This window comes from Primulina eburnea, chromosome 6, assembly GCF_022965805.1.
Source record: "Primulina eburnea isolate SZY01 chromosome 6, ASM2296580v1, whole genome shotgun sequence".
NCBI lineage: Eukaryota > Viridiplantae > Streptophyta > Magnoliopsida > Lamiales > Gesneriaceae > Primulina > Primulina eburnea.
Window position 1 is genome coordinate 23781699 of NC_133106.1, and position 18166 is coordinate 23799864.

An 18166-nucleotide genomic window follows, 5' to 3' on the forward strand; every position below is an offset into this window, starting at 1 on the left:
TATGGTCCCAGTGGGAGCCCGACGATCGTGTTTCCTTGGATACGGACATGTAGATGCATACGATGATATGCTAATACGTAAGGCCAAGGCCCAGTTGACCGGTGAGAGTGTCGCTGGTGTCCCCGCCGCCCAGTACTGTGGTTACATGTAGATAGATCCATCGCCCAACACGTAGACGTAGATGAACACGAAAGTTACAATTAACGATCTGAATTCAACGAAAGGAAAAAGGAATACATATATGTTGATGATGATATGTATATGAATATGTTGATGATGACATGAATATGTTTATGAAAATTTTTATGAAAAAGGAATATAAAAATGTTTTTATTTAAAAGTTTTATTCATCATGAAAATGTTTACGAAAATGTTATGTTTATGTTTATGCATCTTCATGAAAACGATATTTTAAGTATAAGTATTTTTCACTGTTATATGTTAACTGTATTACGTATTACTCGTTATCAAGAATATGACGTGTTGAGTCTTTAGACTCACTAGGTGTGTATGATGTAGGTGATATAAATAACTATAATATTGGAGGTCTTGACGAGTGACTTGCTGGACTGTCGGTGCACATAACCCGAGGACCAGCGCTTCTATTTCCGCATTTAAGTTTACGATTTTAAGTTAAAGATTTTTACGACATTTTATTTTATGCTTTTTGAGAGATTTTGAGAGGTTTAGTATGAGCTACACTTTTCAACATTTATTGCTTTTTAGGTTTGGTAAAAACATGTGACGATTTCATTCTTATGACTATTTCACTTGATTTTTAAAATGCTAGTTGGATGATGTTTTATTTTAAAGGATAAAATATTTTATAAAAATATTTTTATGAGGTTTATGTGTATGGCCGAAAATTGAATATAATAAAAAAAAAATTCTAGCATGTTTTAAGAAAACAAATAGCAGACGTTTCAGTTAGTATCAGAGCAAAGGTCATGTAAAAGATTATGCCACCATCAGCGCCAGGAAGATCAGTCGTCAAGCCTCAAAATTGTAAGTTTAAATGCTTTATATGGTTTTATGATGTTACCTGCATAATTATATGAATCATATGTTTACGTCACATTTTTAATTGCTTTATGATAATATATGATTTATATGCTTTAGCATTTTTATACGTTATACGATATGAAATAAGAAATTTTTTGATTATCAATTATAAGCGAATTTCGAGGACGAAATTCAATTTAAGGGAGGAAGATTGTAACGCCCCAAAAATTTAAAGATTCACGCAAACTACGTCATGCAATTATTAAATTCTTTTGTCTTTTAATTAAATGTTTTAATTGCATGAATTAATTATGTTGTGCATATTTACATGTTTTAAATATACTTTCTGCATGGTTGCATAAAAATATATTTTTAAAGATTATTCGAGTTGCGATCGAGGAACGGAGACCGAGGGTTGAAAAAATAGAAAATGATTTTTATTAAATAATTGTATTTAATTATTTAAAGTATGGGTGATGCTTTTTCTTATTTTTGAAAATATGGGGTTTTGAGGTGATTTTATACGCCGGGACGTAATTTTTATCGGTGTTGGATTTTTAAACAAAAATACAAACGTAATTTTAAATAATGTCTCGAACACATGCTATGACTGTGAATGCAGAAATATAAGGCATAAACTTGTGAGACGGTCTCACGGATCGTATTTTGTGAGACATATATTTTATTTGGATTATCCATGAAAAAAATATTATTTTTTATGCTAAGAGTATTTCTTTTTATTGTGAATATCGGTAGGGTTGACTCGTCTCACAAATAAAGATTCGTGAGATCGGCTCACAAGAGACCTACTCGAAATATAAAGCATGTGAGAAGCATCCTATATTTCTTGGACAAAAGATGGAATATTCTTACTCTCAATTTCGAAAACAATTCGATTAGGTCTAGGAAGTTGAGTGTGAAAATGCTTTGGTCGATTGTAATCTATATTATGGGTGTATTGTTATATTAAATTTATATTCTATCGACAGAAATGGATGAGAGAATTTACTCTCAATTCCGACTATAAAATATATATCTGATAAGTGAGCTCAGGTTAGATTATATCATATGAAAGAACAATACAATATCGGAAAATTTATATTTTTAGTTTTGTGATTTGCACATTTTTCAACCCTGCTATAACCCCTGCCACCAACGTAATTTCCACGCCCTCTACCCCCCTCATTTCTGAATCCAGAACCCCTTCCAGATTGAAATCTTCCGCTGTTATTCCCTATTACACCATGAAAGAAGATATTCATGAATGATATACAAAATTGTAAGATTTGATGTGTTAAAAACAAAATAATTTTATCGAATCTAACAGAGTCCGCTAACCTCGTGAATTTGTTGTGGACCTCTTTTCCTCGACAAAGGCTTGGCGCCCTCCAATTAATACTGGAGAAGCCTGAATCAACAAGACGAGGTGAAAAATAAAGAGCAATAGTGGAATACTAGGATAAGAATCCAATTTAAAGGCAATATAAGTAAAAATTTATACAATACTAGGCAGCTATGACAAACGACTAAAAACCCATGATGGACATTCTACAATTCTACCAGCAACATGTCGAAATTTGTTTAACAGCAAGACGTCATGTTTGATTGAAAACTATGTTGCCTAGAACTTTTAGCCTTGGTGTATAAACTATGGATTTCTGGATAACCATGAAGACAATAATTTGGTCGTTGCTACATCATACATTTATCACCCTGAATAGATGCAATAAACAAGTCTTAACAATGAGAGGAAACCATAAAGAAAGTAAATAAATTTCTCCTTCAGCTTGGTATATCTCAGACATCTAAGCATTCTAACATGTGGAGGGAATAATTTAAGACCAAATGGTAGTCGGCATCTATACAAAAATGTGCACTCGAAACGCCCAAGACACATAATGCTGCTCATGGCTACAATGAACTTCTATCAAGGTTACAACACTCTTACAGGCATTTGAAACCATTCAGCCAATGACAAAATAAAACATGGTAGATTGCTAAATCTTTATTTACAACTACTGTACGCAATGTCACAAAATATAAGTGTTAACAGAACAAAAATATGCAAATGTAAGACTTATGATTAATTGAAACAGGTTTCAGAAGCCCATTCTTACCCATCAACAATATTTGTTAATTAAAGAGAAACAAGTCGATCTGTTATGCCCCAATAACAGAAACGTCATTTCCTTAATAATCCCATTCACCATTTCATTCTCAAATTAAGTATGATTAATTAGTATGAATCCATAGATAAACTAAAAAGTAAGACGAATTTCTGATGTAGCAAAATAAACTCCATCCAAAAATAGAATGCCACATACCTCAAGAGCTTCCTGTGCTGCACTTGCCTCCTCAAATTCCACAAAGCCAAAACAAAATCCCTGTTGCTGCAGCAAATATACAACAGCACATTTCATTGTTTATTAGTAACAGAAGTCCAAGAACAGAAAAAATCAGTGTTTTATTTCTCTATTAACTAAGATATAACTTCTATGAAATTTCAACTGACCCTGTGACTTCTGACTTGAATGCCATCACTCTTTATGGTCCCAAACTTCTCAAATTGTTCCTTGAGCATGCCAACAGTGGCACTCATAGGAAGCCTCTTTACATAAATTGAGTATCCATCAGCTGCATAAATAGCAAAATACAAATGATGAGACATACCAACAAAAAAGTAACTAAATTTCAACCAAAGACATGTGTCTTCTGAATGAAATAAGACAGACAATAGATGTTCGCAATATCATGCCTTCACTCTCTGGGATAGTTCCATCATCAACAGCCTCTGAACTAGAAACTGATCCATCAGTGGCAATGGTAGAAGAGGGTTTCAATTGATCCATATTTTTAGGTGGAGCTTTTGTAGTAGCATGAGGGGGTGAGAAAGCTGCAGCACTTTTTTTAAGATGACTCACCTGAAATAGTGACATTAAGGGATTTGGTTTAGACAATTAAATGGTCGAAAAGAAAGCTCCCACTAACCATACAAGTCCAAAGTGTGAGATTTTCCACCACTTACAATGGAAGCATAAGACTTCTTAGGTATTTCTTCGATTTTGGCACTAGACTCAACCACCATCCGTGAATCATCCGGTACTTCATCAACCACCTCCACGACATGGACCTCTTTTTCAACAGTTTCCACATGTCCATTCTCTGTAGGGTTGTGAACTTCTCCAGAAATAACTTCCTCCACAGGTGAAGTGATCTGCTCAGAAACATGATTCTCGAGGACAGGAGCAGACACTGCAAACCAAAGGGAAAACAAAACATCAAATTGCTAACCACGATGATAACAACCAGGAAACCAAACACTAAATAATATTTTAATTACTTGGATCAGGAGCAATGGGCATAAGCCGCATAACATCGTTGACAACAACTGGGGTAACAGGGACGTCGTTCAAATAGCGGAACATGTCGTTTAAAACAAAATATCCCACATCTTGTGGAGCAAGGAAGAAAGATTGAGTAAAATTACGAACTAAGTGGTCCTTCCCTGTTAGATATCCAGTCACAAGAACAAGAAATCCACCTTTATAGGATTCTTGTGCATCCACAGACTTGATCTCTGCTCTGGAATTCTTATAGTTGAGTGACACAATCTTCTCATTGATGGCCTGCATATCATACCACACACAAAAAGAGTGAAAGAGAGAAACCTTTTTAAAGATGAAAAACTCAACCAACACTTAGTATCTTTCTCACTCCACATTCCCAATCTTCAAAGTATCAATACATTAAACACCGAAGAAATTCAAACAACAAGTTGAATTTTTAAGTATATATAGTCATAATTAGCCTATCCATCACCACACTGATATTACTGAACTCAATCAACTGTAAGTACGGAAATACAATTATAATTTATGACCCTTTACACAGAATTAAAGAAAGATCAAAATATTACTTGCATGGTGGTGGTTATGCTCAAGGATCCATCAGTCTCGGGACGACCAAGCTTACTGATATCCTGATAAAAGCGATGTACTAGCTGTGGAGACTGATGCAGTATGTGATATGATACCCTCATTAGGATCCGGGTCGATGTTCACCCGACACCTAGAGTCATGACCCATGTGCATAGTAAGTCTCCTAAAAAACCCGGGCAAATCCCCCCTTCCCAGGCATTATGACTTTTCTCGAGCTCTCAATCAACAGCTCGGGCCCTGGCGGAATCATTCGGGCGTCTCTCATCTTCCCAGGCATGTTTCCCTGGACACATTACCACTTGGATAACCTCGATAACAGCACCACCTCGAGAAATGAACCACACTCGAGTGTGGGTGATACAAGTAGTCCAATCTGTCAGAACAACTTGGGTTTGGAGTGTCCGAGAAGCCATCAGAAGCTAGTATGATAAACCGACTTAGTAGGTGGTGGGATAATCGAGGTAACTACCCATTCTTCCACTATAAATAGCAGGTATTAATGTCATACAGAGATCCTGAAATTTTGAACTCTCAAGCATTATACATATTTCCTCTCAAATATTGCTTGTGTTCATCCTTCACCTGCTGACTTTAGCATCGGAGTGGCCACGCCGGACACCCCTCTGGCGCCCATTCACGAGTTCTTTTCATTGTCTGCAGGTATCATTCAAGCCATTACCGTCACTCAGATTCTCAAACACTATAAATTATTGATAGCAGATCCGGTGGAGCACCCGACCCGGCTCACCCATTTCACTAGGATCGCATCATTGGCGCCGTCTGTGGGAAATTTGAGCTCGAGACATTGATATGGCTCGTACAAGAAGAACCAATCAGGGTAATTCTCACGCCCAGGGTGATGGGGGGCAAACTTCAAGACAAGCTGATGTCAATAACGTCGGACCAAACCTCATTACCCTGACCCCTGAGGAGTTAAAGAAAATGATGGCCGATGCCGTCGCGCTAGCTATGGCCCGGAAAGAGGTCTCACACCCTGGCACACCACCCGGTGATAAACAGGGACATGAGCAGGAGCAGGAGCAGAGGAGGAAGGATAACGAAAGGGTAGGAGAAGACGAGGGATCCAGCGCCGGGTCCAAATCTCCTACCATGGCGGAGGAATTGTTGGAATTAAGGCAGAAGATGAAGGTCCTGGAAGGACAGGTTGAAGGACGGAGTGTTGGCCGGGTAGTCCCGAGAGGATGCCCGTTCACTGACATCATAGTCCGGGAGCCTCTTCCTGGAATTTCAAATCTGCGAAGGTTAAGGACTATGATGGCAATGCGGACCCGGAGGAGCACTTAGCCAGATTCGAGAACATGGCCATGTTACACTGTTATACTGATCGAATCAAGTGTAAAGTGTTCTTGACAACGCTGGTGGACTCCGCTCAGAGATGGTTTGAAGGTTTGCCTCCTCAAAGCGTGCATTCCTTCGAAGAGTTCCAGAAGGTATTCCTGCACCATTTCAGTAGCAGTAAGAAGTACAAAAAGACTACTTTTAGTCTTTTTGAAGTAAAGCAGAGCCCAGAAGAGAGTTTGAGGGCTTATATCAGAAGGTTCAACAGAGTGGCTCTAGACGTCCCGGCTTGTGCCACGGAGACCAAGACTACTGCCTTTACCCAGGTTTGAGAGAGGGGGAATTCTTCAAGTCACTGACGAAAAAGGTGCCCGGGGATTTTGAGGACCTGTTATCCCGGGCCGAAAAGTACATAAATATGGAGGAAGCCCAGAAACAAAAGAGGGAAGCTGTGAGAAAAGAAAGAAGAGATCGAGTATCTAAGCCCGAGGAGAGGGGACAAAAGAGGGGCAATTCAGGGCATTTCTCTCATCATGTGCCTCTGAAGATTGCCCGAGAGATAGGAGGTGTAGGAGTGCAGTAGAGACTTGGCTCCGGACCATCAGCTGCCCCGCCCAGAGAAAAAAGGATTTTGTTCTCTTCACAAATTCGGTTACCATAACACTGAGGATTGCAAAGTTCTGAAGGGAAACTATGTTGCACCTTCCCTCCCGAGACCCATCAGCAGCACCCAGATGCCGAGATTGCCGCCGTGGACGTCGCGGCAGCCCGGATCCAGTTCTCGGGGAGGAGGTGTCATGAAACAATCCTAGGGTCGAGCCCAGAAGGAGAAGAGGACCCGAGCCTGAACAAAGAAAGAAGTCGCCCCCGGTTGTAGGGACGATTAAAATGATATCCGGGGGCTCTACTGATGGAGACTCTAACCGGGCAAGGAAGTCAAGAAGTAGGAGAGAGTGCTTGGAGGTGGAGGGGGCGAGGAGGAGTGAGGCGAGCATCAGTTTTGGCCCGGAGGATTTAAGAGGGGTGAATCTACCCCATAACGATGCCCTGGTGATCCAAGCCCGAGTGGCGAATTATGATATTCTGCGAGTTTCCGTGGACTCGGGCAGTTCCGTAAATATAATTTTTAAATATGCCTTTATGCAGATGGATTTGCAGGGCTATCATTTGAAGACTGTGGAGACTGCCCTGTTTGGTTTTGCTGGCCATGTGGTATACCCAGAAGGAGAGATTACCCTGCCATTGACCATGGGCTCCCAAGATCTTAAAAAGACGGTAATGACCTCATTCACCGTAGTGGACTCCCCATCTTCATAAAATATCATCCTGGGGAGGCCGGCTATGAACGAGCTAAGAGCCGTGGCATCCACCTACCATCAAAAGATAAAATTCCCTGTGGGAGCCCGGGTGGGAGAAGTTCGAGGAGATCAACCATCTTCTCGAAAATGTTATGTGGAGGAGGTCCGAGAAGATCAGAGGAAAACCAGAAGGGAAGGGAAGAAGGCAAAGGTGGACGGAGAAGAAATGAGGATGACAGAAGGAGGAGAGGTGCATTTCGTGGCAGAAGAAGAACAGGAGACGGTGGAAATTGGACCAGGCCAACAAATCCGGGTGGCCCGGGACCTTAGCATATCTACCCGGGTAAGTTTAATTGAATGTTTAAAAACTAATATCCGTGTGTTTGCCTGGTCCCAGCAGGAGCTTACAGGAATTTCCCCCTTTATATCAGGAGCACCAGTTGAACATCCTCCCGGGGTCTCACCCGGTAAAACAGAAGAAGAGGCACTTTGGCCCTGAAAAGGACAAAGTCATTAGTGAGCAAGTCAAGGAGCTCCTGAAAGCTGGGCATATTAGGGAAATACAATTCCCTACGTGGCTCTCCAATGTGGTCCTGGTGCCCAAATCTACCGAGAAGTGGCGTATGTGCGTAGACTTCCGTGATCTAAATAAAGCATGCCCCAAAGATCATTACCCGCTGCCCCGGATTGATCAGCTGGTCGATTCCACCTCGGGCTATGAGCTGTTGAGTTTCATGGATGCATACCAGGGGTATCATCAAATTCCCCTGGACAAAAGCGATCAAGACAAGGCCAGCTTCCTCACCTCGGGAGGTACATTTTGTTATATTGTAATGCCTTTCGGGTTGAAGAATGCAGGGGCTACTTATCAGCGTCTGATGGACAAAGTGTTCGAGAAACAGCTGGGGCGGAACGTGGAAGTCTATGTGGATGATATTTTGGGCAAAACTCGAGAGGTTTCCAGTTTTATTACTGATCTGGAGGAAACTTTTGCCACGCTCGTGCAATATGGGATCAAGCTCAACCCGGCCAAGTGTGTTTTTGGCGTGAAGAGTGGCAAGTTCTTAGGATTCATGGTGACCGAGCGGGGAATTGAGGTAAATCCGGAGAAGGTCAAGTCTGTCTTATGCATGCCATCCCCCCAATCGGCAAAGGAGGTACAAAAGTTGACCGGGAGGATTGCTTCCCTTTCTCGATTTATTTCCCGGTCAGCACATAGAAGTTATCCTTTCTTTCAAGTCCTGAGAAAGGCCCACCAATTTGGGTGGGACGATAAGTGTGAGCAGGCTTTCCATGATTTGAAAGCCCATCTTGCAGAGCTCCCCGTCTTAGTAAAGCCAGATCCCGGGGAAAAACTATTCGTATACTTATCCACTACGGAGCATGCTGTCAGCTCAGTTTTAATCAAAGAAGAAGGCTCTGATCAGAAGCCTGTCTATTATGTCAGTCATGCTCTAAGAGGTCCCGAGCTTCGGTATACTGAAGTAGAAAAATTGCCTTGGCCTTGATCATGACTGCCCGGAAGCTAAGACCGTATTTCTTATCACATCAAATAGTTGTTCTTACCAATAGTCCTCTTGGTAGGATCATGACTCATTCTGAGGTATCCGGGCGAATGATCAAGTGGACAGTGGAGTTGGGGGAGTATGATATCGAATACAAACCCCGGGTGGCTATCAAAGCGCAAGCTTTATCAGATTTTCTATCTGAGATGATCCAACCCAATGAAGAAGAAATGTGGAGATTGTTCGTGGATGGGGCGTCTAGCCTGGCTGGTTGTGGGGTGGGGGTGGTGTTGATATCCCCTCTGGGAAGTAGGTGCTTCCCGAATTATTATGTACTCTGACTCACTGCTCGTCACTCAACAAATAAAGGGCAAATATGAAGCTAAGGAGGATAAGATGATTAAATACTTACAGCTCATTCGAGCCCAGACAGAAAGCTTCGAGGATTGGAGTGTCGAGCAAATACCCCGGGAGGAAAATATTGAGGCAGATACTTTGGCTAAGATGGCTGCTTCTCTATCTGAAGATAGCACCTGGGAAATATTGCATATTACTCGGCTGGTCCTCTCAACGGAAGAAGAAATAGTACCAGATGTAGAAAGTTCCTGGATGACTCCTTTAATCAGATTCATTGAAAGAGATGAATTACCCGAGGATAAAGCCCAGGCTCAGAGAATTAAGAGACAAGCTCTCAGGTTTGTTCTCTTAAATACTATTTTATATAAACGATCATTTCAGGGGCCTCTTTTAAAATGTTTACCTGAGAAAGAGGTAGATTATGTACTCCGAGAGATTCATGAAGGATGTTGTGCTGAGCACCTCGGAGGGATGTCTTTAACCCGAAAAACAATGCTTGCCGGATTCTTATGGCCAACACTTAATCAAGATGCTGCTCGGATTGTTCGGACTTGTGAGGGCTGTCAACACCATGCAAATTTCAGACATATCCCAGCCACTCTTATGAAGCCTATTTGGGCATCTTGCCCCTTTGATCAATGGGGCATGGATATTGTGGGCCCTTTCCCAATCGCCCGAGCTCAAAAGAAGTTTCTGTTGGTAGCAGTCGATTACTTTTCTAAGTGGGTAGAAGTTGAGCCCTTGGCAAAAATTACTGAGCTGGAAATACTAAAATTTCTCTGGTAAAACATTGTTTGCCGTTTTGGAGTGCCCAGGAGACTTATCTCAGATAATGGCAGGCAATTTCAGGGCAAGGGAATTGTGGCATGGTGCCAAGAAATGAAGATCACTCAATCTTTCACCTCTGTTGCCTACCCTCAAGCAAACGGTCAAACATAAGTTGTCAACATAATTATCGTACAAGCACTAAAGACAAGACTTCAAGGCAAAGGAAAGGATTGGGTGGAAGAATTACCCAGTGTTCTTTGGGCCTACGCACTACTCCCCGGGCACCTACTCGAGAAACACCTTTCAGTTTGGTATATGGCTCTGAGGCAGTCCTGCCAGTTGAGATTGGGAAGACTTCTTCCCGGGTAGAATCTTACCCGGACAATAACAACCAAAGCCGAGCAATGGAACTGGATTTAATTGAAGAAAAAAGAGGCCAAGCGTTCGTCCGCATGGAGGCATACAGGGGTCGAGTTATGAAATCTTACAATAAGAGGGTCCGAGTCCGAGATTTCCAAATAGGGGATTTTGTTATGAAGAGAGTCAATCCTGCTGGAGACGTGGGGAAATTGGAAGCAAAATGAGAAGGACCCTATAAAATCACCCGGAGGGTCAGCTCAGGATCTTTTTATTTAGAAGATGCGCAAAGACACTCTCTCAAGAGACCTTGGAATGTATTTAATTTAAAGCAGTATTATGCATAATGGATGTAATTGATTCACTGAAAATATAAATGAAAGATCTATGTTTCGCAGAAGAAAGTATTGTGACATTTGCTATGTCGTACATTAAGAAAAATCAACTTAAAAATCCCAGGGAACTACACCCTGGCTCGGGGAACCACACCTCGACCATTCACAAGTCCCGGGACATGCTCCCCGGCCCAAGGCTCCGCACCTTGTTTCTTAAAAGCCCAGGGCACTACACCCTGGCTCGGGGAACCACACCTCGACCATTCACAAGTCCCGGGACATGCTCCCCGGCCCAAGGCTCCGCACCTTGGTTCTTAAAAGCCCAGGGCACTACACCCTGGCTCGGGGAACCACACCTCGACCATTCACAAGTCCCGGGACATGCTCCCCGGCCCAAGGCTCCGCACCTTGGTTCTTAAAAGCCCAGGGCACTACACCCTGGCTCGGGGAACCACACCTCGACTATTCACAAGTCCCAGGACATGCTCCCCGGCCAAGGGCTTCGCACCGTGGTTCTTAAAATCCTAGTGCACTACACCCTAATTTGAAGACACCATGCCCGGGTCAAGCCAAGCTTTTAAAATTATTTTCTGGTCCAAGTTTTCAAGTTTCAATATACTAGCCAGTGCTTGGTATCTGGGCGAAAGTGGGCATACCTTTTAGTCGCTTATCGATTATAAATACTTCCATTCATCGCAAGGGCCGAGTTTCCAGGTATGCATTTGATATTCCCCATCAGTTTACAACACAAAGTAATAATTGGTTATTTAAGGGCGAATGTATTACTCGGATGACGAAAGTATAATCAAGATGTTGATAAAAGAAAAATAATTCTTCATAATAAAAAGCCCGAAGGCATGGACTACAGGAATGAAAATAAAAGAAGGTACGCTCCTAGTCTATATTTACATGCTCAGGCTCGGGCTGCTCCTTTTTGTCCGCCTCCTTTTCCTCCTCACCCTCCTTGGGAAGGGATGCAATAGCCAGGCCAAAATCAGGAAAGTTTTCCTTATCTAGGGGCAGAAGTCCGGCTCCCTCAAATTGTTCCCGACATCTCTCAAAGCCGGTCTGAAAAAGAGGATAAGCCTTGTCTTCTACGGCCTTCTTAAATGCAGGCGACTGAAGGAAGGAGGCTTGCCATTGATTTTTGTGATACTCAACCAAGGCCAGAGCCTTCTCAGCTTTCTCTGCCCGAAGCTGCTGCACTTCCACCTGCTCAGAGAGAGCATGATTGCTCGCTTCCGCAACATTTAGAATACCTTGAAGATGCTCTTCTTGGACAGCAGCTTCGTTAAGATCATCCCGACATTTCTCCAGTGCCGTCTGAGATGATTCTAAGGAAGCATTGAGAATGGCGATCTCATCTTCATGAAGGCTTTTAGCCCGGGCGAGTTCCTTATGCAGTTGATCGTGGTTTTCCTGAGTCGCCCGAGCTTGTTGGCTTTTCCGAGAAGCCACACCCGCCACTTTCTCGAAAGCCGAAATAATCAATTGGGCAGCCTGTACAAATCCAGTTAGAAGAAAGTAGGGAGAAAGGAAAGAAAGGAAAAATCAATAGCTTACAGATAGAAGGCGGTTGGAGCCTTCGCAAAACCGGGCCCCCGGCCCGAGGTTCTTCAGAAAGGCCTCTTCAGCCGGAGTAAGCATATGCTTAAAACGACGGGCGCCTGTTGCGGTGGCTCCCTCCGTAAAGATCATGAGCCAGGTGGGTTGATCCACTAAGAGGGGTTCTCTGGGAGACTCCTCTGGTGATGATTGCCGGGGAGGGGTGGGTGATTGGGCAGCTTGAGAGGAGCCCTGCCCTTTCTCATGGTTGTCACCAAGAAGAATTAGCTCCGGGCTGGTAGTAGCCTTTCGCTTTCTAATGATGAGGGGGACGTGGTCCTCGGGGTCTTCCTGAGAATCGCCCTGGGTTACCTCTTCTTGCCGGACATCAATCTGACCCGTCTCCTGCCGCCGAGCTTCTGCTTCCGCGGCTATCTTCTCCTCAAGGGCAGCTTTCTGGACTGCCAACCTCCTGGTTTTGGCTTCCTTTTCAGCCGCCCATTTCTTTGCAAAAGCCTCCTGCATCTCTGGATTATCTACAAAAAAAAAGGAGAAGGAATCAGCAAGAATAATGAGTATAAAAGTTTTTAGAAAGACCGAGACGTCGAGAATTACCAGGTTGAGCGCCCGAGTCATCAACCTCATCAATCACCCTCTCTAGGGGGTCCTCCGCTCGGACACTCAACCCGTAGGTAATCAAGTTCTCATTAGCAATAAGGACGGAAGAAGAAAATTTCTTGCCCTCTACCAACTCTTGGCTCCGGGTGTAAAAGGGTTCGAATTTATAAGCCCGAGGCAGGACAGGCTGCTGGGGAAGGGCGGAGATAAAGCCAGTCTGACAGGGGGGAGGGGTCGGGAGTTGAATGAAGAAGTATCTTCCTTTCCACCCCTTCTGGGAAGAGGGGATATCATCAAGGAAGCGGGCGTTAAGTCGGGCTGAGAGAGAGAAGGCATTATCACCTAGTTTGCAAACAAAAAAATAATGAAGGATGGGAGGGGTAATAAGAAAATCATTCATTCTGAAGAGGACATAGGCCGAGGCCATAATCCTAAAAGAGTTAGGATGGAATTGATTGATTGGAACACCAAAAAACTTGGCAACATCAGTATAGAAGGAAGGGAGAGGAAATCGGAGGCCATTCCTAAGTTGATCCCGGAAAAAAGTAATATAACCCGGGGGAGGGTTGTCTGCCCTGTCGGAAGTCCCGGGGATTATAATAGAATGGGAAGAAGGAATATGCCCTAGAGATCTAAGTTCCTCGATTGCTCCCGAGCGCAGTGTGCTGCTCATTTGGGAAAACCAGGGAATTCCTGAGGCCTCAGTAGAGGGGAGGTTTGAGGCCTGAGCTTTACCTTTACCCTTATGGTCTTTCTTAGGAACGAGGGAGGTACCAGAGGAGGAAGGTTTTGCAAAGGAAGGTTTGACTCGAAAAGAAAGGGGTTTTTGAGAGGGCTGAGTAATAGAGCGACGAGGGGGAGACGGGGGAGAATCAGAGCGCAGCGCGGTGGACTCGTCGCTAGGCGAGCCTCGCGCATTGGCTCTGGAGGTAGAAGAAGTGGAGTTGGACATATTCGTGGAACAGGAGAGAGAAGACTTACGATTTTTGAAAAAGACAAATGGATGATTGCCGCGGCGGACTGTCACCGGAAATAAAGGAGCCTGCGCAAAAGAGCTTCAAGAAGAAAACTTGCAAGGGCTTCATCGGGGGGATGAATTTGCAAGTGATTTTTTCAAAGTCCATCATCTCTTTTTATAGGAAAAGAAAGAGTGATCCTCATCGTTGATCTAGAGACGAATCAGACGGATGAAGATAGCCTCGGAAATTGAGCGGCATAATTAAGCGGGATATTTGAAAACAGACACACAAAACGAGGCGTTGTGACCGATCATCTGCCCGGAACACGTACAGTTCCTGACATCTTGTCAGAAGGGGGCGCGGTATTATAACATTGCATTAAAAAACCGAAAAAGCCAAACGACAAAGTATTATTAGCCCGAGAGGTTTAAGGCCCCGACATCTTATTATTAGCCCGGGAGGTTTAAGGCCCCGACATCTTACTATTAGCCCAGGAGGTTTGAGGCCCCGACATCTTATTATTAGCCCGGGAGGTTTAAGGCCCCGACATCTTACTATTAGCCCGGGAGGTTTGAGGCCCCGACATCTTACTATTAGCCCGGGAGGTTTAAGGCCCCGGCATCTTATTATTTGCCCGAGAGGTTTGAGGCCCCGACATCTTATTATTAGCCCGGGAGGTTTGAGGCCCCGACATCTTATTATTAGCCCGGGAGGTTTCAGGCCCCAACATCTTATTATTAGCCCGGGAGGTTTAAGGCCCCGGCATCTTATTATTAGCCTGGGAGATTTAAGGTTCCGTTATTTAATTTAAACTTGGAGTTTTTAGAAACCCATTTTCTTTTTCTAAAAAATCGGAGGATGTTAAAATTAGTACCAGCTAAGCCCACACAACAAAGTAAAAGACAAAAATGGAACCAATAACTCCTTCATTTTGAGAGAATTATTAGAATATTGTGTTACATATTTGCCATTCTCGAGGCTACATAGTCCTTCCAATCATTTATCCAATCTGTTACTTCTGGAATAAGAAGATTGGAAAATAGCTCGGAAGTTGATATCTTGTTCAACTGGCTCCACTCGTTCCGCAGCATTGCGTGCAGCAGAACTTGGTCAGTAGCCAGATCTGCAATACGAGCTACCCCTAGCTCTCGCCTATACTTCCTGGCTGTTGCTCTCTGGGCACGATTGAGAGCCCTACCATCTTGGTGTGTAAGGCTGATATCCTGTATCTTGAACCAAGTGGCCATCACCCTTACTTCAATATACCCTTCGATCGTCCTTTTCAAGGCCGCTACATAAGGGCGTATCTCGGCTGGTGTTTGGCTATGCGCACCAAAGGAAGAAACCGTGCTGCTGCAGTCACTGGAGCTCGACATAATTGAATGGATAATCTAATCACCCTACAATTTTACTATTTTATAGGCGTGCAGTATTTAATAGGAAGGAAGATAAAAGGTTACGGCCAACTGAAGCGTTTTCAGTATTAATCACTCATTACTAATTTAAGCACACGTGGACGCTTATGATGTGCCTCGTAAATTGTTCCGGGTAGTCGAAAGAGCGCGCACGAATTACAATATCGAGAAATCATTATTACCTTGGGTAATGGAATGGTTATCCAGAAGGCTTAAGGGCCCGTCATCGTATATTGTCACACAGAAAATTTGGGGTCTGAGGTTCTTATCCAAATCCCGAGAAGAATAAGGCCCCGTTATTTCACCCTGGGCACGGGGAATTCTAACCTCGGTTTTTTCTTCTTCTTTAAGTTATTTATCAATTTTGAATATTTATTTATTCGGTGACACACCTATCATTCTATGACAGTAGAATATGGGCAACAAGAGCGAGCTAAATGAACATTTTTATTCCGAGAACTCTTTACCAGTTACATTAAAAAATTCCTCTTTTACAGAGGCCATCCATTTAGTTATAAACTTCTTTACAGAGCTACCAGTAAACGCCTTGGTGAAGCTATCCGAGGCGAGAATCTTCTGCAAAGCCCTCCTCTCTTTGAACAGCATCAGTTGAAGGACGTAGTTGTCCTCGAACAGGTTCTCCGTATCAGGAATGTGCAAGCGTTCCCGATACTTCGCAAGCTTGGCTACTAGCTCCGGAGTGATAGCCTCCTCCCATTCCTGAAGCATCTGAAGTCCTTGCAGCTCCTGCCAGTAATGGAGGATCTTTTGGAAGACTTCATCTTCCAAATCCAACTTCTGCTTATCAAAAGCCGCTTTCATGAACTCTGCTGCCATGTCAGGAGCTTTCGAACCACTGTAACTCGCCATTGCACCTGTTGAGTGCTAATATTGATGGAATGAAGAAGAAGAGACATGAAAGTTACCATATATATATAGGAGGGAATCAGTCTCTACCGTGGATCCAAATCCAATCGGATGATCATAAGGAATCTAGGAAATTGAGCAGGCAGATGAAAAGACATGTATGGTTATCGAGGAGACAGGCCCATCATTACCTCGGAATATGAACAGCTTTTCGGCGGTAGATTTACTAACGCATGCGTCATCATGACCTCGCTTAAAGTTTCTTAAAAAAATAATAATAAACGTCAGATATTAAGAAACTGGGAAATGCGGGAGGCAGTGCTTGTATTTACTCAGTGTTGTGATGACTGAATCGGGACAGCGAGTCAAGCTCTAGCCCGACTATTTTAAGGATGGGTGGTGATACCCTCATTAGGATCCGGGTCGATGTTCACCCGACAGCTAGAGTCATGACCCATGTGCATAGTAAGTCTCCTAAAAAACCCGGGCAAATCCCCCCTTCCCAGGCATTATGACTTTTTCCGAGCTCTCAATCAACAGCTCGGGCCCTAGCGGAATCATTCGGGCAGTCTCTCATCTTCCCAGGCATGTTTCCCGGCACATTACCACTTGGATAACCTCGATAACAACACCACCTCGAGAAATGAACCACACTCGAGTGTGGGTGATACAAGTAGTCCAATCTGTCAGAACAACTTGGGTTTGGAGTGTCCGAGAAGCCATCAGAAGCTAGTATGATATACCGACTTAGTAGGTGGTGGGATAATCGAAGGTAACTACCCATTCTTCCACTATAAATAGCAGGTATTAATGTCATACAGAGATCCTGAAATTTTGAACTCTCAAGCATTATACATATTTCCTCTCAAATATTGCTTGTGTTCATCCTTCACCTGCTGACTTTAGCATCGGAGTGGCCACGCCGGACACCCCTCTGGCGCCCATTCACGAGTTCTTTTCATTGTCTGCAGGTATCATTCAAGCCATTACCGTCACTCAGATTCTCAAACACTATAAATTATTGATAGCAGATCTGGTGGAGCACCCGACCCGGCTCACCCATTTCACTAGGATCGCATCATGATAATACTGCTGCACGAATGCGTTCGCGACCTATCATCCCAACTGAGTCCACCCAAATCAGAGAACCGAACATTCGAACCGTGAATGAAAAAAGAGAAAAAGTAAATAAGAACATAAATGTATAATAAGAGCTCTTACAACTTGAGCAGAGACAGGGGCCGCCACAGGCATTGTTGTTGCTTCCGCCGCCATCACCAACAAATGATCTAACTATAAAAATAACAATAAAAGCTAGCTGATTCACATAAGCCCTAGTTTCACAGATCATTCCGGATCACGTCCTATTATGATATATATGAACATAATTTTTTAACACCTGTATTCGAATAGGCAGCGATTGAATCTAAGACAGCGACTGGTGCGTAAAAATCTCTAATTTCTTCACGATTTCAAAATTTCAGTAAGCTTCGGCCGCAATATCTAGGGTTTAAGAGGCGGAAAAAGGGAAGCTTTGTCCATTTCCTCGACTTATGGTCATTCCCAGAAAGTTATGACAGGAAATTTGGATTTGTATAAAATAATATAATGGCATGCTTATCTACATGGGACTCGTGCGTGCAAATCAGTTCAACTAGGATTGCCATTACTTCAAGGGATTGTTTGGTATCGATTAATTATTTTATTTTTTATCGTATAGAATTAAATAATTTATCATTCAATAAATAATCAATTTTTATTCTATAAATTTGAAACTCAAAACAAATTATACCTTAATATATTTTGTATTTTTTCCGAGTTGGATATGTTAACATAATATTTTTCCGAGTTGAACGAATTATACATTTATTAACTCACAAATTTTTTATTTTATTAAGCAATT

At 43.0% G+C, this 18166-nt stretch overlaps 1 protein-coding gene across 1 annotated transcript; it reads right to left on the reverse strand.

The window, feature by feature from the left end:
* Positions 1-2066: 2066 nt before the first annotated feature.
* Positions 2067-17818, reverse strand: LOC140835403 (nuclear transport factor 2-like). Its single transcript, XM_073200895.1, has 11 exons — positions 17663-17818; positions 17485-17556; positions 17345-17376; positions 4919-5024; positions 4343-4628; positions 4028-4254; positions 3758-3923; positions 3515-3636; positions 3327-3392; positions 2341-2410; positions 2067-2236 (listed from the first exon to the last, which is right to left on the reverse strand). The coding sequence occupies exons 2-11, from the start codon at positions 17536-17538 to the stop codon at positions 2067-2069; spliced, it is 1299 nt and encodes a 432-aa protein (XP_073056996.1). The 5' UTR covers positions 17539-17556; positions 17663-17818.
* Positions 17819-18166: the final 348 nt, after the last annotated feature.

Coding starts and splice junctions, on each gene's coding strand:
- LOC140835403 (XM_073200895.1), bottom strand. CDS start 17,538: ATGGCGGCGGAAGCAACAACAATGCCTGTGGCGGCCCCTGTCTCTGCT. Junction 4,255..4,342: donor GCCCATTGCTCCTGATCCAA/GTAATTAAAATA, acceptor TTTGGTTTGCAG/TGTCTGCTCCTGTCCTCGAG. Junction 2,237..2,340: donor GTCCACAACAAATTCACGAG/GTTAGCGGACTC, acceptor ATGGTGTAATAG/GGAATAACAGCGGAAGATTT.